Here is a 22,777-nt window from a genome sequence, read left to right as displayed (position 1 = left end):
CTTTCCTTCTCTTCTTCGTCGTCTTCTCTCTCTCTCTCTCTCTTTCTCCCTCTCTACCTATCTACCTACCTCTCTCTCTTTCTCTCTCTCTCTCCTTTTGACAGAGTGTGCGTATGCGTGTGCGCGCGGCTGTGTGTACGCATGTTCGCGTGTGTGCGTTCAGTGGCATGCAACACATCCTTTCTATCTCCATTCCACAGTTATATCGGTGTGTATTACTATTGCGTGCCTTCTCTTTACTAACTCGAATATATCCCTCTTTGTCTTTCTCACATCGTCTGTCTTTCTTTCTCTTCCATCGATACAGCGTGTATGTGGCACGGGGAGTGTGTGCTCGCGCGCACAGATATGTGCCTGTCGACTGGTCGGTGATAGAGAGTTTTGGATGGATTTAGAGCGCAGTGAAATATGCCAAGGAGACGGAATGGGGAGATACCGCTTCCGGAAGGGTGGGACGTCGCGCAAGACTTTGATGGAAAAGTGTATTTCATCGATCACAACACAAGAAAAACAACGTGGATCGATCCTAGAGACAGGTACGCCATTTTCTATGTATATGTTTGTATGCACGCGTACACGTGCTAAAACAGCGAGTATATATGAAATTGCGTGCGATCTCTATGCGCGAGCCTTATTTCATTTAAAGATCGTATATACGAATTTTCTCTTGTTCATGCTGTTTTTTTTTTTCTCTCCTCCTTTTATCGGATTTACATATGCGAGCGGATAGACGCGCTGGCGTTACCCTGGTAATAACCGTGTCTAGTAAGATACTCATCGTGGGCACGTATACGCACCAGCGAGGACGGCGAAATGTTTCTGACGTTACATTGCCCTCGTGTGAGCGCCCCTTAAGTTTCTCAAGCGTGTGTATCTACTACGTGTATGCGTATATTCATACACCGAGGACTCGCCGCGCCCGCATTCCAGTCGCCAGGGCCGCCGTGCTGTCGATGAAAAACTCGAGAAATCTGGTGACCACGGTCGAACGCGAAAATAAAACTACTATTCGTTCAAACTTTTCGATAGAAAAAACACATTTTACTCGCGTTCCGATCGATCGCGACTGTCACAAATGAAAACGTCGAATTTTTTTTTACCCCCAGCCCAGCTTTGACTTTTTTCATTTTATTTTCTCTCGCTCTGTTACTCGGGAGGAAACTCATTTATCGGAAGTGTGCTTACACGTATCGCTAAATTAATACGACTTTAATACGCATCAGTTGCATACGAATACGTAAAAGCATGGAAGCATACAGAGATGTGTACAATTAATTTAGATATTACTTGTCTGTCATGATCGGCTGATAATTAAGTACTAATAATTGGTCGACGCGATCGACTCGTTACGAAATGTTATAAATTTTTCCTGGAATATTACACCTGTGATCGTTTCTCAGCTGCCGACGTACTCGTTCGATCCAACGTTCAATGGCTGCATTCTTAACACGCGAAATCATAAAAACATTTTCTCTGATTCGTTGAAAGAGTAGATGTTCGAAATACCAATCCCACAGCGGGTCCAGTGAATGGCGCTCGTTATCGAGCGGAAGACTAAAATTTCGTTATAAAACTAGCTTACATGGACACCGTGTTCCACGTGTCCACGTTGCCTAGATTAATGTGTACACACGTAGCCGTGGAGCGTGGTGTAAGTGAACCATCTCACGGGGCTAACCGGTACATAACGTATAATGCAACTGACCGGTACCTAAAAATAGACCTCGGTACAAGGGTATTACTCTTTCGATTTTGATGTCGCCACTAAGATATCCGTTTTGTTACGTGCGCGCATCTGCTTCAACACTGAAATGCATAATACAAATTCTTAATTGTCATTCACGAGTTGACCAGGTACATGCAAAGAGAATAGCATTGAAGTAGAAGCTAATCAAGGATCAAATTAGGGGGAAATGTTCCATTTATTACGAACAGCGATAGCAGCTCTATGTGTTTTTTACTTATTCATTGGAAAAATACTAGCATGGCGCACGGTCGATCGTCGATTCTCTTTTCTCGTTCGAGTTATCGAGTACGGGCAGTTCGAGCGCAGATTACGCGACCTGCGTTCGCTGTTGTTTTTGTTTGCACATTTGGCACGCGAACAACAGTGGCCCGGTGTACGGTTATTCCGTGTGCCCAGCGACTTTCGCGTTCCTCGAAATCTCGAAATTTCGTTCCCCGAAGCCAACGACATTAAGCTCCTCTCGCCGCCTCCCGTCTCTTTTTGGAAACTCGGATCGTACACGACGTGCACCACGTTCGCCTGGTTTTCCCGCTGTGCGTACCCGAACGCACTGCAACGCGTGGCATCTGCTCGACCATCTGTGTTTAGGAAAATTCTTTCGCTCTCGCACGCGTGTGCGCGCGTTCGTTTACGCGCACGCGCAGATGCGCGCCTTCTCCTTTTTCTTCGCCGCATTCTTTTCGTTTTAGGATTCGACTGTGCGCGTGTGCGCGCGCGTCTGTCTGCGTGCGACATTCTTGTAACTACGTTTCGTAGATTCTTGATTGGTGTGCAGGTTTATATGTATGTATATATATATATGTCTATATTTATGATTGACTTTGTGAATCGATTTCTTGAATTACATAGGTTTTTAATTGGGTTTCGTTTATCATTCGATCGTGTCTCTGTTCGTAAGGGTAACGTAGTTACTTGTGCGCTCATGATTCGAGTTAATTTTCCGAGTTCGATTTTTTCAGTTAGGTTAGGTTCGTCTTTTATTCAGTCACGTTTGTCCAAGGTATGTCGAACGTGAATTATTTCGTCGCACGAATGCTGCAAGAATGTCCGTGAAAAGGAAAGAGAACGGTTGTTTCTCGGTTGCATTATGCAATATTGTGACTTAAGAAAATATCAATATGCTGTCAGCTTTCAAAGATAGTCAACCTCTGTTGCCTTGGGTCATTTCATGAAGGATCTCTTTCATTATTTCATCCGAAATAATTATTCGACCGTCGACGGCAAGAAGTGAAAATTTCCTAGAATTTGGTAAAAGAATTTTTATCTCTTCGTTATCTTCTGTTTGTAAATTCATTTTTTGTCCAGTGACTACGTAAACATTTTTTTCAGATCGAGGGAAGAAATTAGTCGATCCGATTTTATTTCCATTCGATCATTTTTTTTTTTTACATTAATGGTATTGATTACCACATAATTGAGCAATTTATTGTTTTCAAGCAAGAAAAATGCCTGGTTGCCTTTCGATTGCGAAATCAATACTATAGTATTCTAGTTACATAATAATGCAATGTAGTTAATGAATCACGTCTGTGTATATTTATAATCGTTGAGATAAGGACTATTTACTTTAGTAATCTTATACAATTACAAATTAATCGAATACAATTTTTAGCGCACAGTTTTATTTCTATGAATCTGTTTTATATCCGAGATTTATATAACTATTAACATAGAATAACTCTTCATATTAATGTCCATTAATACGAATAACTCTTAACATTAATAATCCTTTGAAATAGTTTGGCATCGTCGAAACCATTGAAGATAATTTTTGAAATTGGCAATTATATTTTTCGTATTATGAGGTATGTAGACACGTGTTCCGATGATCTCATGCGATTATTAACTCGTCGCAATAAAATCGTGTTCGGGCAAAATTTTTCGATGAAATTTACGAACCTGGTGTTGTTTTTCTTCATTTTTTTTTCGCGCGAAGAAATTACGTTCAAAGGGCGATGCGGGCAGCGTGATATTGCGTATACACGTGCGTGACCAAAGCCATGGCACGAATTACGAGACAGGAGTGTTCCCAAACTTGGAAATTCGAGACATTCCTAGGCTGTGACACATCCACGGCACAGAGGGACGAAGGCAAACGGAGATTCCTGTAAGCTGAGTACCACTATTTTCTTCTCGGAATTTTTACGCTCGGACACGCTTCAAAACGACGCGTTAGGTAGGGCTCGACCGTCGACGCAAGCGGTCATTATGTCGTTAGAAATATTTTCAACTATCATTCGCAATCACGATTTATACGCTTAACCGGGCTGTACGTGACTGATCGTGGAGTATCCTCCTTGCCGGTTGTAATTAAATACCTTGAATTCGTTTCTCTGCATATTTCCACCACGATGAATCCGCTGGGTGTTTCAGCGTTAGCTGTCTCTCAATATTGAAACGTTTTTGCCATCGTTCAAATTTATCATAATTCCTGATGCAATTGCCATTTCTATGAAAAAGTATGCTTTCGTCGAAGAGCGGATTAAATAACATTTTTATGTTACGAGTAACATAGGGTACATTGATGGCCCCATTTGGTCCAAAGTACTGTAAGCGTTGTATCGTGAAATGTAGAATGGCTGGCGAGCCTAAGTGTTAGTGACAAGAATACCTCCTTGGTTGACCCCCATGGTCTATGAAAAGTAAGTTCGTGGCACAGGTAAAAATACTAGAACCCGGGCGGTATCGACTACGTGCACGCGTTCCGCAATGCACAACTATAGTGCCCTTGGGTCAAAGCTAGGTAATCGAAGAGGGACACCTACGCGATTTGTATGCCCACGCATAGATGCTTGTTTGCTCGCGGTTGACGTTACATTCAGGGCCGTCTGTCTCACCTGGTCGCGAAATAAATAGTCACACCTGCTTTCGAGCATAGCTTGACCCTTGCAGCGAGCCAAAGCCCTGCTTCATCGGATGGTACAATTTTCATTTCTCGTTTCCATTGATCCCTGTTAATCTTTGACTCTTGTACGTTTCTTTGCCGTAGCACACAGACTGGGCATTAAATGGGACACTGGGTCAAGATAAATATTGTTCGGATTAGTCAAGTTCTACATTCCACGCTGCTTGAATCGAATGTAAACCTGTTATTTACTCGGCTCGAAATGTTCATTCAACTTTGCAAGTCCCAACTTGTTACTTTACTTGACCTCAAGTCAATTGACTCGAAGTAACTCGAGACCACTTTGCCAATGGCGAGCCTGTTATTTACTTGACTCAGGAAATGTTCATTCAGGTTTCAAGTTGAGCTCTATTCGACTGTTTCTTCGTTCGAAATACGCTTCGAACGGAAGCTTTCGAGTACCATCAAATCTTGAATAATCTGCTGACAGTGAGCGTATCGAGTGTAGAATGCCAGACACAAGATATAAGAATGCAGGAATTTGCAAGTTAGGTGTGGCTACGTGCGTTAAGGAGTTGTGCGTGGAAGAGTCGAATCCAACGATAACAGCGTCGGAACGAACGATCAAACCCAAACTTCAATTCAAGTTCCTCGAGTTTAAGCGAATTTGATCGATCGAGACCCATTCATCAAGTTTCTTAACTTCGAGTCATTTGATATCATTATCGACGTAAATTTTTCTTTTACGTGATTTAAAATATCTTTTACAGATAACGCGTTCGTTCCTGTTGATCAGTCTCTTCGACTTCCAAGTCGCTTCAAGCTAAGAAAGTACTCAAAGTACCGTGCACACGATATAACTGTACGAATCTTGAAGTAAGCTGACGCAAGTACACATATAAATCAGTCAAGATTTGTCCCTAAGGTCGGCATGTGATATTCTGGTAACCCGTTGGGAACGTAAGACTATTTTACCATAAAAAATATTGACGTAAGCATTGACGTAGCCTCTACTGACATTTTTCTTTCAAAATGTTTTTGCACTCGCATAATCAATCTTCTGCGTCAACGTGACACTTTGCTTTACGTCACAAATTCCATGTCGATCCGCTCAATGAACTTCATACCATGAGGATAACGTCGAGAGGAACAATCAAAATCTTCAGTTAGGTGGTTGACGCGATACGGCTCTTATACGCTTATTAAAGTGGAGTTTATGGCGTTCATGAAAAGCGTGAGCATGGCCACGTGGGCGTGCTTCCGTGCCTCGTCCATCGGGAGACGCAACGAGATTACTTTATAGCTTTTAATCTGTCCTGTTTCGTGTCCATTGTTCCCCAGTGCGGCGACGCGGATAGATAATAGAATCTCATTCACGCGTGAACATTCACGATGTATTTTTAAACGTTACATGGTGTCTCGTATTTGACATTGTTGCAGTTATCCATGAAACGAAGCGTAGAGAAAAACTGTCGTCCCGTTAGCGACTAATAGGGGTGTTTGGCCAAAGAAATTTTAACGATTGATTTTACAGAGCAAACTAAGACGGAAAGTTCGTTCGAGAGTTTGATAAAATTGTTAGAAATGAACATGTCTTACAGTGTACAAGAAAAGAATTGTATTCAACAATCCCTAACAATACAATGTTTGTCGTTCTGTCCCATGAGTTTACAATACATCCAGTATAATTGAAGCAGACGCGACAATAATAGATCGCCTAGCGCTTCCTGTCGTTGTACAGTTTCCTTGGTAAACATCGTTTCTCAGCTTCCTTTCGTAGAGAGGAGGACTGGTGGAGTTTAACTAGAACTAAAGTCGGGTGAATGTATCATAAACGCAGCCTTTGAAAGTCCTAACAAGCGGCGTGTGCTGATAGTGCGGCGTTACTAACGTATTGTTCCGATATAACAATACCATATTGTCGCAGGTAATGAATTCATTTTTTTCATGCTCTGTAACAATGCAAAATGGGAGATTTATTATACAATGCATTTAAAAGAAAATAATTCTATTTCTTTTACACGGTTAGTCACGAATGTATCGAGGATATGTCATTTTGTTATATTGCAATATACCTGATGCGGCGAGTACAATCGCGGAAAACGATGCAGTGGCCCTTAGAAGTATAAAATTTAAAAAATTGGACCGTTTTTCAAAGATAAGCCGAGAAAAACGTGAGCGTTAAGGGGTTAATGTTCGATCTGCCCCTTAGCGAAGCCTCCTTCTCCTCTAGTCGGTGTTCCTCCTCCGTCGCCTCCAATGTCGTTCTCCCTTTCCGCCTGCCTTTTCAGCTGGCCCCTTCCCTCTTATCCACGTTATTTCTCCGTCATGATGTACGTTCTTGACCCTCCTTCTCCTTCTTCCTTCTTCGTATTGTAGGACAACAGTCGCGCCGTAAGGCCAAGGACACGTTAAAAACGTGAATCACGCGGCGGAAAAGGAATTAGCAAATTGTCGCTGAATTTCTGTAACGTCAACCACCATTTCAAACCACTTAGTAGCAGGGACTCGGTTGTGCCTCACGCGAGGACCTCGTTAGTAGTCGTAGTAGATAATACAGCTTCTCCTCAGCATTTATTATTAGAATATTGAACAAATCTGTAGCCCGTAACGCACATCGCTGTTCCGCGAAAATGGCTGCTGTGACATAATTAGAAAAATTTGTATTTTGTTTTTTTTTTTTTCATTTTGATATTAATATCTTCAACCGTAGGTAATCCGTGATTTAAGTAGAATGGACTATCGGTTTTGAGAAAATGTTAGATATTAATGATAAACGTCCAATTCGAAGATAATATTAGATAGGTAGTAATAAATTGTAGGCTCTAAAAGCTGTTTTCATTGGCATTGCTGTTTCCCTTGTAAAACATGAGACTATTTCTATTTTCTACGCATTGTTGATTCTGCTATTTTGGCAAAGTCTGCGCAACTATAAAATAGGCTCGTCTGCCGAATTCGAGACTCGTAAACTTGTTGAAATTTATGGACACGAAATAAACAGTTATCGTATAATATTAATCGCTTCATGGTGTTTCTTATACAGTTTAAATATAATTAAACAAGACTCTGCGACAGTCTAATAGCTATATAATCTTTTGATCGAAAGAAAAATGCATATTAATACCAATTGAAGGCCTTCCTTTCTTCTAATTACAGATTTACGAAACCCCAAACATTCGCGGACTGTATCGGAAATGAACTTCCACTTGGATGGGAGGAAGCTTATGACAAACACGTGGGTGCATACTACATTAATCATGTCAATCGTGAGTAGATTCTGTTTACGTATATTATCTATATTGCTTATCGATATTGAAATACTAATTCCTCTTCAATTATATCGACCTGTATCTCGATCTAGAAAAACATTGGCGTATTATATAGAAAATATTAATCGTTGAAATTATATTAGTCTGAAGTTGTATTCGTACATACATAGATTTGACTAATTACATTCTTTTAGGTTCAATCAATTCGTACCTTTATACAGCGTTAATCTCTTTATTCCTTATCGTTTCAGAGACAACTCAACTCGAGGATCCAAGGCAGGAATGGCGAGCCATTCAGGAAGCCATGCTTCGAGAGTATCTACAAACCGCACAGGACGTACTCGAGGTAAGCTTTGATAGTTCTAATAATTTTCTTAGTTATTAAACATGCTAACACTCGTTCCATATAAAACGTATACTTAACGTAGGAACGTGCCGATTCGTGTTTCATGGTGCTGGTTTGCGCGCTGAACTACTATCTTTTAAATTCCAAGCAGTGCAGGATACTCCACTGTTCATCTTGGATTCTCTTTTGTGTAATAGCACAAATTTTACTGTTATTTAATTAGAATGAAACGGTATAAAAAATAGAAAGAAGATAGCAGAGATACAGCGGGTCTGGTTGGGCATCGATTCGTTACGCGTTAACACAAACGCATGGCGGCGGTTCTACGTGAAGTACCGCGCGATGCGCAAGTTCTTACCGCGGTTGGTATCGAAGCTGCATCTTTCTTGCGCATCGCGCGGCACTTCGCGTAGAACCACCGGCACGCGTTCGTGTTGGTGCGGAACGAATCAGAGCAACCTAGTGTACTATATCGGTGTAAACAGTTTTCACTTTCAAGTTCTTTTATAACTTAGCCAACCATTATCTTATACCACCTGCTAGAACTTACAGCAGCACTTCGTCATAGTTTATTCAATTTGCAACTAAATACCGACTATATTACGTGGAGAACGAGACAGTAGATACAAGATATCGCTGAAAGAGAGGCAAGTAACCTTGAATCTCTCTCAATTGCTTTCAGAACATTATACGTACATTTGAAAATCTATAGGTACCATAAATGTACTCTCATTTGTATCCAAGGAATACTTGAATAGGGTAATTCTAGCAAGGACTGGTAGAATTTCGTTGGTTCGTTTCATAAATAGCGATTTGGATAATGAAATTTGCTCTATGAAGGCAAGTAACGATAAAGTAATCGCAGATCTAAACGTTAAACGATTAACAAACATTTGAATTAGTCTAGTTATAATATCGGCAGTGGCGATATACGATACTTGCGTTCTCTGCTCGTGCTGGTGAACCTCTGTTAGTTGAGATTGCAAGTAGCGAGGGTCCGATGAACTTTTAAGTAAGGGGACGGTGGTGGCTCTAGACAGGAAGTTATTTCGTGGGAAATCACGGTACTTCCGGTCACTCGTCATTCTCCCTCGCCTGTCTGTATTCATATTTGTCGCCGGATCGGCCGATTAACACCGGATAACTAGTTTTTCCTCTTTTGAGTCACCTGAACTCGGGGATACGTTCCTCCTGTGCGATGTACGCAGTTACATCATTCGAAAAGCGAGTCTTTTCACGAGTTCACGCACCGTGAACTTTCATCACCCCACCATAACTGAAGAATACTACGATTTGCGGTAATTGTACACGAATATCCATAAACTTGTTCGCTTATCAATTTCGATAAGAGAATGTTGAGTAGGTATAGAATGCCCAAAAACAGATGGACGTACGTTACTTCAGATATAGAGCGATGCCAGTGGACAATTTGTTTTCTTTAAAAAAAGGAACAAATTATTTTGCGCCTCCAACCGTGCGATTACCTTGAATTCGTCTCAAGAAATCTTCCCGAGAAACGATTTCAGCAATACCCACTGTTACGTCGATCTAGCGTTGCGTATTCCCAGAAGACGAATTCCCAAAAGCGCAAATGCCAAGTTAGATAATCACCGCGGGGGAACTTCGTGCACGTCGCGTCGTGGAGAGGACAGCAGGGCGAATTTTCACGTAAAACGAGCGACAGGAAGTGGGAGAATGTCGATGTACGGTATATTTATTTCGGTCGAAATACTGTTCGCGTGATATCATCGTCGATTTTCGAGATTGGCTCGCGGCTCGATATTCTAGCTTCTAGATTGTCTGGAGACCTCTCGACGACAGCCGTGGGACACGTAATTCACGGGGCGAGAGGAAATCGTCTCGCAGACTAAACAACGATTTGCCTCTCTCTCTCTCCCTCTATCTGTCTATCTCTCTGTTTTTTTTTAAAGGAGAGTCTCATTTATTTTAGTACTTTTTTTCTTCTCTTTTCCGTGGAGTGTGATTTTTAGAAATTCGTATTGGCACTCTCTGTGCTACTTAAATACGTTTCATAGACTAAATAATATAAACAAACGGGGAATAAATAATTGGAAATTAGTTTCACCAAATACCGATACACTTGACTAGTTTCAGACCAGTTAAAATACAATGTTGTGTACACGCAAGATCGAGCGTGAAAGTGTTAAAATATTCGAGACTTCCGGGCGGAAGTTGTCGCGTTCCATAACGCGAATATGGCAGAGATCTCGAACTGAATACAGCGAATGCGTACCGCGTATATCATCATACAATTAATTCATGCGCTAACAATGTAATACAGTAGCTGCTGATAATCCATTGAAAAGTAGAAGACGGTATTTAAGAACTCGAGTAGTTGTCCCTTAATTAGGTCGGCACAGTTGCAATGTTGAAAGTTAACAGCGTGGCATTTGTCCCTCAAAACGTGTCGTGTTTAATAAAGAACGGCATTATGATTCTCGTGATTCTCAGCGCGATTAAAATGTCCAAGACTTCCGGTCGGAAGTTGTCGCGTTCCATAATGAGAATATGGCGGAGCACGGTGGCCCGTACAGGCGACGCGTAACTTGTTGTCAGGGTGAAAGGTAATCGATCGAGCGGGTAGCCACGGGTTCGCGGCGTTTCGTGAGGGCGCGCCACGAGGAAACGCGTGGCTGGGCTTCCTTCCTTGGAAATTTCACGCGTTACCTAGGCAGATATACGCACACGATGCGTGCACGCGCTCTTCCGAGCACACAGGGCTGGCCTCAGCCAGGGCTTGCATTCCGATGCAAATAGGCCCTCTCTCCTCTCATTTCTTCCCTTCTCTCTCTTTCTGCCTCGTCCTCGTCATTGTTTCTTTTCTTCTCTCCCTGCCTGCATACATACATACATCTCTCTTTCGCTCTCCCTTTGGTTCAATCTCCGTTCTCTATCGACCAATGGATAATCCGCGGTCAATTGTGTCTCATCATTGCTACGTACAGTGAGTAACGAGAATACTCGTGCACCGCGGTACAGTTTTCATTTCCAACAACTGCACGCCTCGAATAATTACTCTGCACCCTGTATTTCTATAGTTGCAAGTATGCAGGTCAGGAGAACTAGCGCCGATCGTTAAGATAAGGCGTCAACGAAATGTTATCGCGACGTAGAAATGTACAACTCGATCGAAGTTACTGGCAATACTTTATGCGATATTGGTCAGTGTGTTAAGCCCACATTCTATGTCACGTAAGGTGGTGGCTCGTGGAAAGGAAACTTATTAATTCTCCTCTAAAAAGTAGTGGCAACAAAAAAATGTTCATTTTTCGTTATGTAATTTTTGTCCATTATATAACATAGTTTTGAAAGACGATTATATACCAGTGACGTCCTTAAGCGTCTCCCTAATGGATTGTTTTCATGTCTCAATGGCAATGAGACCAAGGAACACCGATGACGGGGCTATGGCGTAATCTCGAGGAATTTCGAAAGTTTAATAGAGAGGAATTCGCGAAAGACGAAGATTAACCTTGGTGTGAGGCCTTTATTTATTGTTGGAAGGTTGTATATGATCAGTTTTTTAATTCGAGACGCTATGGAGGCCGTTAAATCCTGCATTATTCCTCTGGTGTTACACTGGAACAGAAATTTATCGAATACAAGTAAAGTTTGCTTTTTTAAAATCCGTTTTACTACGTAACTTGAAAAAGCAACGTGTTGCAAATATTTTGTTTCCATTTCTGATCTAGGAACCATGTTCAATATAGGGAACTCTCTACCCCACGTTTGTTCGTCAGCGATGATGAGTACGAAAACGTCTCCGCGTCTCGCTCCTGTTCTCCGGTGTAAGCTCGCATCGTCTCCGTCGGACTGACGCATTTCCAGCATTTTCTTTTTTCTCTCAGTTTTTCTCATTCTCTGCCGCCCGGCGGCGCGCTCTGCCTCTCCCTCTTTCCCTTCATCCAGCAGTCTCTACGATGCCTCACAACTCTCTACGAGGCAGCGAGACGCGAGTGGAATTTTAATTGCCATTTATTTTTGCCCGCTCGCGCAGTCCTCCGTACCGCGCGTCGCGCCGTCCCCGCGCGCGGACAGATACAAAACCGATTATAACACCGCTGGAGGAAGTCGCTCCCCGTGGATCCCGACGCTTTAAATTATATAGTTTCAGGTCGGTTCGCGGAAATCCAGCCGCGGATTTTTCGCATTCCCACGATCGTCCACGCGGAATCCACGGTAAAATTCCCAAACCCAACCGTGGGGACCGGAGAATCCCGCTGAATTTCTGAATTACCGATCGCGTTCACGCGTTTCTCGCTTACCATTCGAGGATCCGAATAGTCTCTTAGAGTACAGCTACTTTTGAAGCTCGATCATTGATTTGATCCAGTAATCATGTTTTGTCTCATGCTTTTAATCGACTCCAAATTGAAGTGAATAGGATTGTTATCGTTTTGTTAAAGAAATGGTAAACTTAAGTTATTCTCAATGCAGTTATTAAAGTTTATTCATCCGTCACGTGTTCTCTAATAGTCAGGCTTTCGTGACGGTTCCTTGTCACTGACCAGTTACAATTATTCTCGTCTACTTGTTAGCCCGTGAAATGATACAAGAAGTATCGTGATTCTTGACAAATAGAAACAGTCGGCCAGTCAATTTAAAATGCACCGACAGGTGCAACGTCTGGACCAAAGTGATCTTAGCCACAATAGCAACGCGAACGCAAATGTCTACCGTCGTGGAAAGTGTATTGGATATCGAAATATACGTGTACACGTATTTATATGTATAACGCGCCTCTATACGTTCACGCTCGAAATAGTGCCTTTCTGCGTACGCACAGGCGCTCGTTTTACCGAGGACATCCTTCTGCGTGTACGTATACGCGCCATAACGGTTTCAGAGACTGAAGTCGCAGTCATTGACATCGTCATTGGTGGTAGCCTGCGGAAACCGAATTTTGAACATTGGTGCCTTCAATTAGCTTCAACGGAAGCGGAGTTTGCAATAACTGTCCATAATGCGCTGAAGCCTAAAATAAGATATACTTATATCGCAGCTGTTCATATTTACTGGTATTGGTATACCTTTAAAAATAGAATAGTTTAAAGACTAATTAGATTGTTCAAGACTACGATTACAACACGTGAATTATTGCTTTCAATTTTAATCCTCTGTGAAAATGTTTGTTCATCGCTCTCTTAAGGGGGAGCACACATTAGAATCGAGTTACGTAACCGATTCTGTCCTATTCCCTGGCATTAATCGTTCGAAACGTATGCCACTCGGTTTCTTTTTCGCTCGACGGCTAACCTTTCCTTTCCTTCTTTTCTTTTTTTTTTCTTTTCTCAAAATGCATCTCTCGTTTAAAGAGTATGTACATGCATCAAATCTGTTCGAGAAGACGCTCGTATTCGTCTACTATCCCCGCAAAATCGACTGGAACGATCGCGTCGCGAGATTACACGGTTACGATGTCCGTGTACCATTCGGTGCAGCGTGGGCCGGCTTTAGGACGACGACGGTATCTTGGCAAGCGGGCAGGCAGACAAGCGAGCGAAGCAAAGCAGGCAAGCTTGCCACGAGAGATTGGAATGTCTCCCGTCCGTTCGAACCCCGTCCCTCCTCCCTCTTCCTTGCGCCGTACCACCACTCCTCTATCGCCCTGCCCCTTCCCCTTGCCCCGACTGGCCCATACCAGTGACTTCCTCCCCCCTCCCCGCTCCTTCTCTGTTCGCCTAACACTGTCCTCCTGTACCACCAGTCTCTGCTGGGCCCGGCGCGCAAGATAGCGGCGACCAGCGAGAAGGAGAGAAAGTCGATGCGTGGCAAACCTACGGAGAGAAAGAGAAGAACGGCTAGAGAAAGATGAGAAGCTCTACACTAGCGATGGGATTAACTTTATCGTTAAACAGTCATTTTATAGTTTTCAAGCTCTAGCCGCATAGAGCAGCTCGCAGCTCGCACGCGAGCGAGCGGATGTTCCGTGCTAGAGCTCTTCGACGATGCCCCTTTTAAAAGCTTAATTATTTCTATTCGATGATGTTTATTGTTACACTCTGTTATTAATTTATCGCGTCTAAAATTCCATTCGCGTTCGGAATTTAGGGCTTTGGAAACGGGTGGGTTAATAAGGACACGGTAACTTTGATGCGCAGCCAGGTAGAAAATGGCAATACACAGCAATACACAGATATATATTTAATTTACTATGGAAATTTTATGGAATTTAATCTTAGAACACTCCGTCATTTTAAATAACCGACAAAAGAGGATATGTCAATCGCAAGCTTAAAAATAGGAATATCGTATTTATAATTATTTTTACATTCCCAATAACACATCGTTAGGACGAAGGAATGAAAAGGAAAATAAACGGTTGGATGAATGGTGTAGGATGGCGTGGAAAGAGTATATACGCGAGGATATTGATCCCATCGCTAAGGCGGTATATACTCTTCTCCCAAGTTTGAATGCATCTTGAAGAAAAGATGCCAGTTCCCCCAAGTCCCCGGCCTGTCCTCTCTCGAGCCTCGGCCCTGGATATTCCGTCCTCGGCTGCTTCTTTCATTCCGTCCCTCACCGCCTGTTCCCCTCAGTCTTTCTCTCTTTCTCTTTCTTTCTCTCTCTGTTCCCGCGCGAATGCGACCCTTTTGGCGTAGTGGCTACCGGTGTTACGCTCGTAGGGCCCCCAGGCGGTCCACGAACGGATCCACGAAGAGCTACGAGGACTCCCGAGGGTGTACGATCGTGTGCACGAGCGGATGTGCTACTGTCCTTCGATACTCTCGGGATGATGCCCCGCGGTGCTGTGAATCGACTACACCGTTCGCTCTTTCGCGCGCTCGCACGAAAGAAATAGGGATGGCCAAGGAACGCAGAATATTATCGTTACATAGCGATCGACGTGGCTCGCCGTACGCATTTTTAACCCTTTCCACATTATATTCCCGTACCGTCGTGCTGTCGCGTGCTTTTTGCTACAAAACGTGTACATACGCGTCAAGTTCAAGTTCGTCGAGGGCGTGCGTGGCAGTTAGACTAGAAACGTAATTTCTGCCTCTCTGTTTGAGACGCTGTTGCAATGTATTATGTACAATATTCTCGAAGGATATTGCGGGTAAATGATTTTATTTCCGTTCTTTATTTCATCGTCTTAGAGCAATTTTAGAACAGTTCCAGTCATGCGCAGTTTCTAGGAGGATGAAATAAGGCACTGAAACAAATCCTACATGTATGCAATACGTATTTTTTTTGCTCTTCCCCGTTTCTCCTTTTGTTTCGTTAAAGGGGAACGGAGAGAGGATTATGCGTGAAATCTTCACACGCAAACGCAGACGCGCTGGAAAGGGTCCGACTCGGAAATACCGTAGAAGAAAATAGAGAGCGCGGCCGGCCTTACGGCGTTGCTGCTCGCCATTTACCGACGCAGCTTTTCACATTCCACAGGCTTCTCTTCCAGGGGCAAACAATGTTAACGACCACGCGAAGAGATCGAGATTCCATCTCTACCGAGCGATACATAAATAGGCCGACGCTTTTACCCGGCGACTAGATATATACGTACCCGCGTTATTATTCCTTTTTGTAACCGACTATTTTTAGACGCCCGCCGGAATTTCACGCTTTGCTTTTCCTTTTTCCTTTTTTTCTCCCCTGTCGTTTCTCCCTTTTGCATCGTCCCTTCTTTTTCTTCCGTCCACATTTTCTGTCTCCATCATTACGTCTGTGTCGATGTTTCGAGCCAAACTGTAACATTGTACGACTCGTGATTGATCTCGTAGATCAATTTAGCATGAAAAAAGTTCAATTTTAACCAACGTTATTTGCGTTTCCTTCCGAGGATGCGTACGTGCCTTGGACCATAGGAACAAGCTTGAATCATGACACGATTGCCCCTTATCAACGCTGGAATGCACGAAGACTGATTATCAGACAGTTATCATTGCTTGATAAATAACAGTTAAATGACGTACCCCAGATTCAGATCTGGCTACTGTTTATCATCATATTCGCGAAAAAGTTGTCGTACGATGTACAATATACCTCTTGTTTACCGTAATCGTCTTTTTCGACTCGAAAATATTCCAAAATTATTCGTTCGGTAGTATTTATTCATCGAAGCAGAAGCATAAGTAAATTCTTATGCAAATTGCACTACATTTTCCTTTAAATATTATCTAAATTGATGAGTGTTCTCCGATGTTAGCGTCGTGTTTTGTTTTTAATTTAAAGCATACCAACCGTTAAACCGTGCAAGGACTTTCCGCGATCTTCAAGACCGTCTCTTATCGCAGTCACTGAATCACGAAGTGATGGTTATAAATAAGGTTAGGTATGCATGATTTTGCCAGCCTAACATTTCAGCTGTCTCGTATCTCGTCGAAGAACCTAAATACACAACTAATTTTTCAAATGTCTCCCAGCTTAAGGGAATTAAGAGGGTAGCAGGGATTATTTACAAGAATGATAAATATTAAAATTTGCCCAAGTAAATCGAATATTTAAATTTACCTGCGGAAACGGTATAAAGATGTACGTAACGCAGATTGTACGCTAATGCTATCTAGCGGTCTTGATTCCTACTTTACGAATTCTTTACGGGTAGCGAAATCGCGCTAACCTACCTTATTCGTGTTAATTGTTTCGATGAAACCTACGTTTCCTGGTGCACGGAAATAGGAATGAACAGTAATGCGAATAGTAACGACCGTGTGCGATTCCTATACTGACCCAAGCCGCTTTTATCGGGCAATATTCAGCCGCCTGATATGTTGATTTCCCCGAAATCTCAATATACCGCTCGACATTCATCCGAAGGGAATGCACGGGCATCAGACGCCGATTTCTCCGAAAGGAAGAGCTTCGTAAAGGGGTATGCATATCGAATACGTTTGTCACGATTCTTAACTTCTTCCAGCTTGCTTCTCCTGAAAGGACAATACGAACGTTAGGCAAATTTCTGTTTCATTATCCAGCGGGTTTCGTTAAATAGGTATTCCGCGTGGATGTTGGATTAATTGCGAACAGGAATTCAAGCGATTCGATGGTAGATTACGAGATACATACATCGATTTACTTAGCGAACGTTAGCGTTAATTAATAGTTGTTCTTAAGCATTGTACAATATCAGTGATAACACGTTTCGCTTGAATGAGTGTCAAGAGATCTTGATAACGTTTGAATGAAAGTAAAGAATTTATTACAGGTATAATAAAAGGATAACGCGTTGCTAGACAATCGAATAGGGGAAGATAACTTCACGCAAAGGTAACTATAACGGATCGTTACGTCGTATAATGTATCGATACATTTTTTATATAAATCCACGGGTAAACATAGTTTAACCTACAATCTACTGTCCCCTTTTATCATCTCCATAAATATCGTATCGATGTATGATATTCTTCCCTGAAAAACAGAACTAAATATCTTCCATGAATGTAATCGAATTCGCGCGATTCGCTAACCTGAATCTCGCATACCTTTCGAATGCCCCGAAATGCGGGGAAAGAAAAAGCACAATGGAGGATGCGTTTGGTGCGACAGGAGATAGGATTGCTTGAAAGTTAAGAGCTTTTGCTTGGTCCGTGCAGACACCTTCGTTCGCTGAACGGGGCATCGAGTTATCGGTATGTACACCACGATAATGGCATCGCATTCCATTCATATCAGCATCGCTCGTTCGCCACCACAGCCTGCTCGCTCTGTTGCCCCTGCACTCCGTCGCCCGCCTTACCTCTACGCGATGGGACGCACGTATGCGCAGGCTCGTCCCGTCGCGTCTCGTCGCGCGCATCGTCGAACCGCGAACCGTCACAACCTGAACGCTGTAGTTCCTTATTCTACACGTGTACCACTAATGTTATTTCCCTCTACTTTCTACCATCGTCGATTCTAATATCAGCTTTTCTAACCCTTTAGACATCAACAATTTTCAGTATAGACATTGCTGCCTTATTGTAATTTAAAGAACATTCTTGTCCCACGAGAAGTGGTAGTTCTAGGTCGATGAGTAAGTCAGAGAGGTAAGAATTAGAGATGTTCTTGTTTAATTCGATGATTTTTCTGTTCCAAAATGCTGTACTCGGTACTTATAGCATACTAATCCGGAAATTTGCTTCGACTGAAACGGAATCTTTATGCAGTCAACAGTAGTTATCTCTGTTTTCTTCTTGCGTAAATACACAGGCTATTGAATGCGAAGTATGTGTAAACTTGTAACGTATAATTTACGTCCTCTGTTCAACGTATCGCGCGACATTATGTAAATAGCAAATTCGAAATTTATCCAAACTTTTTCCGCGAAGAATTCTTATATCTCGCTGATAAGGTAACGGTGTCAGGTGCCCATTGTGTAAATATGTACGCGTCCTTGTGTATACGTATGTGATTCACGAGCATGTATATTTACCCCTTTCGCGAGCTTAGAAATTATATATATATAATTAGATAATGTATATGTACTTCAAAGATGATGGATAGACTAGGATAGATTGGGAGAGACAGGATAAAAATTTAAACGACGACTTGGGTGAGATGTAGGGAGCTACTTTGATCTTTCGCAAATTGGTTAACGCAGTTTTAAATAAATGATTCACGCTTACAGTTTCCAGTTGTTATTATATGAGATAGAGAGTGAAAAAATTATATTACATACAATATTTCCAGTGAGAAATGAAATAAAACATAGAATTAGTGTGAAATTTACATTGTTGCGCGGTAATTAGAGTAACATGGTAGGATTTCATTAGCGGTTATCTACGAACTTAGTAAACGGTTACAGTAAATAACCTCTAATGCGCGTAACTTGTTATGATAATGACAATGACGCCTTTATTACGTAACAGAGTGTAAGAAAAGGTAAACGTACGATAAAAATACACACGAATGCGTAAAAAGTGACTCGCGAACCATGATACCGTTGTTTAATCCAGTTTCACATAGAAACCAAATATAATTTTGCGAAATGATCGCAAGGTTGCAGTCACCAACTTTATCGAGTGTAATTAAACAATTATACGTTTGCTTAAAGGAATTTTTAATTAAAAGAGAATTATTTGCAACATCATTTCTTTTAATATGTTCTTGCTAAAAATCATTGGAAGTAAAACACCTTTTTTTTTTTATCGGTTTCGCGCAGTTTTCAACTATTTGCATTACCTTTAGGATAGTATCTGACGCTTATAAGAAAAATGTTGCGTGACTAATAGCATGGACATTTTGTAGAGTATCTCGGTGGTATCAGTCGCCTCGTTATCGCAACATCTAGAGAAATACGAAAATACATTCTCCGCATCGTGAGACGATCCGCGCCGTCCGTTTCCGTATGGGCATTCTTCGATGAGACATTTCTTTTTAATCGCGGAAAATCTCCGTGATTAAGCTACGATCGATTGTCTGTTTAAGGATTAATCGTACAACGAGTTTACATTGACAGCTAGTCGATAGCGTTTCTACTTTGCGATAAAAGTATTGTCAACTCGATTGTTTCCTTTTTCAGTGTTTAGTTGCCGATCAACTTCTTAATTTATTATATAATATTTGCACGATATCAGTTTGTATGATTGTACTGGTATCGTGTAGTAAAGTAAGTAAGTTTGAGGACGTTTGAAGCATCACTCGGACGATAATACTGGCTACTGAAGTGTCTGCTTATAAATTATCTCGTCGTAGAAAAATCTCGAGTTATGACAACGCTTTCTTAGAATATCTAGCGAGTTTTCGTTTAGAATTCATAATCGGATAAGGTATTTCTTTATCACAGGATATAGGGTAGGCTCGAAATACTTAATAGAGACGATAGCGATTGGTCTTAGTGTAATTTATCAATAAATTGCAAATATAAATAGAAAATGAAAATAAAGAAGGATATATCATTAAGCAATTTCAGTTGTTAAAGTAGAGTTTAATTTTGTACATTGATAACTGTAACATTTTCTAAAAGTCAATCGCTTTTATTTTCACGTCGTGTCAAATTAGTCACCACATGTGAATTCCAATAGCACTTTGTGACAATAAGTACTCGTGAATATTATGAATCATAATTTGTTCGCGTGGAGTAACATCGCAAAAATTGTTTTAGTTGGACAAAGCCTTCTTTAGAATTCTTTTGCGCACTACACAAGTTACATAAACCATGCTATTCATACACAATTTAGCGTTAGAATTGGCATTAATATATTTCAATATTTGATCATAGTTGAAGTTATTTTGTAGGCACAGTAGATAACTACAATATATAATACACTATACACAGCAGATATATACAGCACGCAATTAATTTCCCATCCTGCAGCTATATTCAAGGACTGAATTATAGAGCACGTTACAATTTAATATTGTAATTTATAAACTACTCGTACACGCGTGAGTATACGTCCATTCAGACGCTTATGCATATTTATGAACTCGTTGAGTCAATGTTTCAACTTTTTCTTTTTAGTATACAGAGAATACATTGTTAACACTTGTCATTATGCTAATTCGTCGAGAATCCAAAGGAAAAAGAACAGCAATTTAAGGAATAAAGCTCCATTTAACGTGTGCTGGTACGATTTAAACATTTTACGAGTAAATTATGGACAAGAATTTTCAAACATGAGGAAATTGAAAGAAAGAGAAAAATATTTGTCGACTGATGCAAGGAAGCTTCATTGTTTAATTGTTTAGCTAAATTATTTTCTTTATGATCCTCGTGATTCATGATTCGCGTGAATTGCAGATCGTGGCGACTTCTGTTGGTGAAATTACGTACTTCGTACGTATTTGCCTGTTTTTTATGAGGTGGTAAAAGTTAATTGCACATAGAATTCACAAGCTTTAGAAAAGTTTCAAGCATTTTTGCTCATAACTTCGCAAGCGATGGAAAAAATCAAATTTATCCAATAGGACTGACCGCGTAGTTATAGTCACGAATGTTGGCGCATAAAATTGGGTTCTTTTTACAATATTTTATTATTTCAAGATATGTCGATTGTATCTCTTAATTTTTGAAAAGAGATGAAGAACGAATGCAATGAAAGTAAAGAAAAGAGGAAATTAACGGAAGGGAGAGGAATGTCCGAAAGAGTGCAGCGGGTCACGTGTGTATAGTCGGTCCCTTGCATTAGCCGTGGATCCTCCTTTTTCTTTCCCCTTCTTCTCTCTTTCTCTTGGGAGCCACGTGCGCGCCTCAAGAAATTCCTGTTTTGTATCCTTCAGCCTTTGTTCGGCAACAGCTGTCCGACCAAAGAAATGCTTTTCTCCGTTGTCAGTCTGCTTACCGCTTATTCTTTCTCTTCTATCCTTGCTACGCCTACATTTGGATTAGATCATCGTTTCCCGGTATTATTTTCTGGATTCGTTCAATGTTAAACTTAGGAAACAGGATTTAGTATTGACCAGCAATTTAAATTGGATCGATACTACCTTAGTCGCTAATCAATTCAGCGATCGATTATATTTTCCAGCAGTTTCATTTAATATAATCGTTTCTTCAATTTATGATACGTCCAGAGAAATCGTAAGTTGTCTAAAAAATTTGTCGATTAGAAAAAGCCGCCTATCCACGACCTTAAATATTCGTGGGACGTTGCTTTCGAAAATTTGCCGTGCGCTTGCGTCTACATGGGAAAATGCCACGAATGCGCCCAATTACAAAAGACCGCGAGCATTCCTGAACAGATCCGTACGCATAGTGGCCCGACACTGGCCCCGTGCGGCTATCTATCCCTCTTCCTTCGTCCCTCCGTTGGTATGAGCGGTCGTGAGTAGTTGGCGCACTATAAAAGGGGGCCCTTCGCTCGGAGCGGGGCCCCGCGGGCCGGCAAACAGCGCGTTCAGATAAATACGCGGGATGGGCCGGAATTCCTCACTCGGCTGCATTCCAATCGCTCTTCCTCCTCCGCCATCTCACCACTAACACACGCACCGTCATCGTGTTATTTGCAGCCTCCGCAACGCTACCACCACACCGGCCAACCATGGACGTACAACTTACAAATAAAGATTTATAGAAAAGAGTCGCGTGTTTTATCGAATAAAATAGCTACGAAATTTGTTCATTCGTAATGAAGGTGTAGAAAAATCTTTCGGAAAGTAGAACTTTTTCCCTTTTATTGGACGCTGCGAAATTTGAGGTTAGAGTATCTGCAATATAATTATTTTAGACCAAGCATAACACGATATAGGGGGTGCTACGTATGTATTTTGATCATTTGTGTAGATTGTTCCGCAATAATTATTATTGTAGGTGATGGATCTACCATCGAAATGTATAGACGGAACTCTGATGTGAGAGGTTAACCCTTTTGGCTCGCTCCCTTTGCCGCACAGCAATATTTCTCGAAGAGGAATTCTTTAATGATACACACGAATGGCTGCGTGCGTTATACTCAGCTTCGTTGGTACATGTGTGTAATTTGTGGCCTAGAGCCGGGTCTCCATCGAAAAAGTGTTTATTCGATTGCTTGTCATACTCATCGCGATCCTTTTTTGCGTGGAACGTATAATAAGTGGACCAATTTATATTTTTGAGGCTATTTTCAGCATACACATATCGAATTGGCCCGATTCGTTCCGTACTAATACAAGAACATGGTGGCGGTTCTACGTGAAGTGTCGTG

The 22,777-nt window shown here is 41.6% G+C and overlaps 1 protein-coding gene and 1 long non-coding RNA gene across 8 annotated transcripts in view; one reads left to right on the top strand and one right to left on the bottom strand.

Moving 5' to 3' along the window:
* Positions 1 to 22,777, top strand: part of Kibra (WW and C2 domain containing protein kibra) — a 32,845-nt gene that overhangs the window by 527 nt on the left and 9,541 nt on the right. For 3 of the 5 annotated variants that reach the window (XM_076901389.1, XM_076901390.1, XM_076901387.1), the window contains exons 2-4: positions 308 to 536; positions 7,749 to 7,858; positions 8,113 to 8,207. In XM_076901389.1, the coding sequence (XP_076757504.1) occupies positions 409 to 536; positions 7,749 to 7,858; positions 8,113 to 8,207 (333 nt within the window). In that variant the 5' untranslated portion in view covers positions 308 to 408. The remainder of the gene's footprint in view (positions 1 to 307; positions 537 to 7,748; positions 7,859 to 8,112; positions 8,208 to 22,777) is intronic. The other 2 variants (XM_076901388.1, XM_076901393.1) reach the window with 2 other exon arrangements.
* LOC143426885 (uncharacterized) lies at positions 13,506 to 16,143 on the bottom strand. Of its 3 annotated transcripts, XR_013102203.1 has the most exons (3): positions 15,993 to 16,143; positions 15,739 to 15,897; positions 13,506 to 14,005 (listed from the first exon to the last, which is right to left on the bottom strand). It is a non-coding gene; the product is annotated as an uncharacterized LOC143426885 (long non-coding RNA). The 3 variants fall into 3 exon arrangements; XR_013102205.1 differs by lacking the exon at positions 15,739 to 15,897; XR_013102204.1 differs by lacking the exon at positions 13,506 to 14,005 and having other exon boundaries at positions 15,642 to 15,920.

Source organism: Xylocopa sonorina, chromosome 9, assembly GCF_050948175.1.
Source record: "Xylocopa sonorina isolate GNS202 chromosome 9, iyXylSono1_principal, whole genome shotgun sequence".
Classification (NCBI taxonomy): Eukaryota; Metazoa; Arthropoda; class Insecta; order Hymenoptera; family Apidae; genus Xylocopa; species Xylocopa sonorina.
Note: the sequence above shows the minus strand (reverse complement) of the source record. Positions and strands in the feature narration are given on the sequence as shown.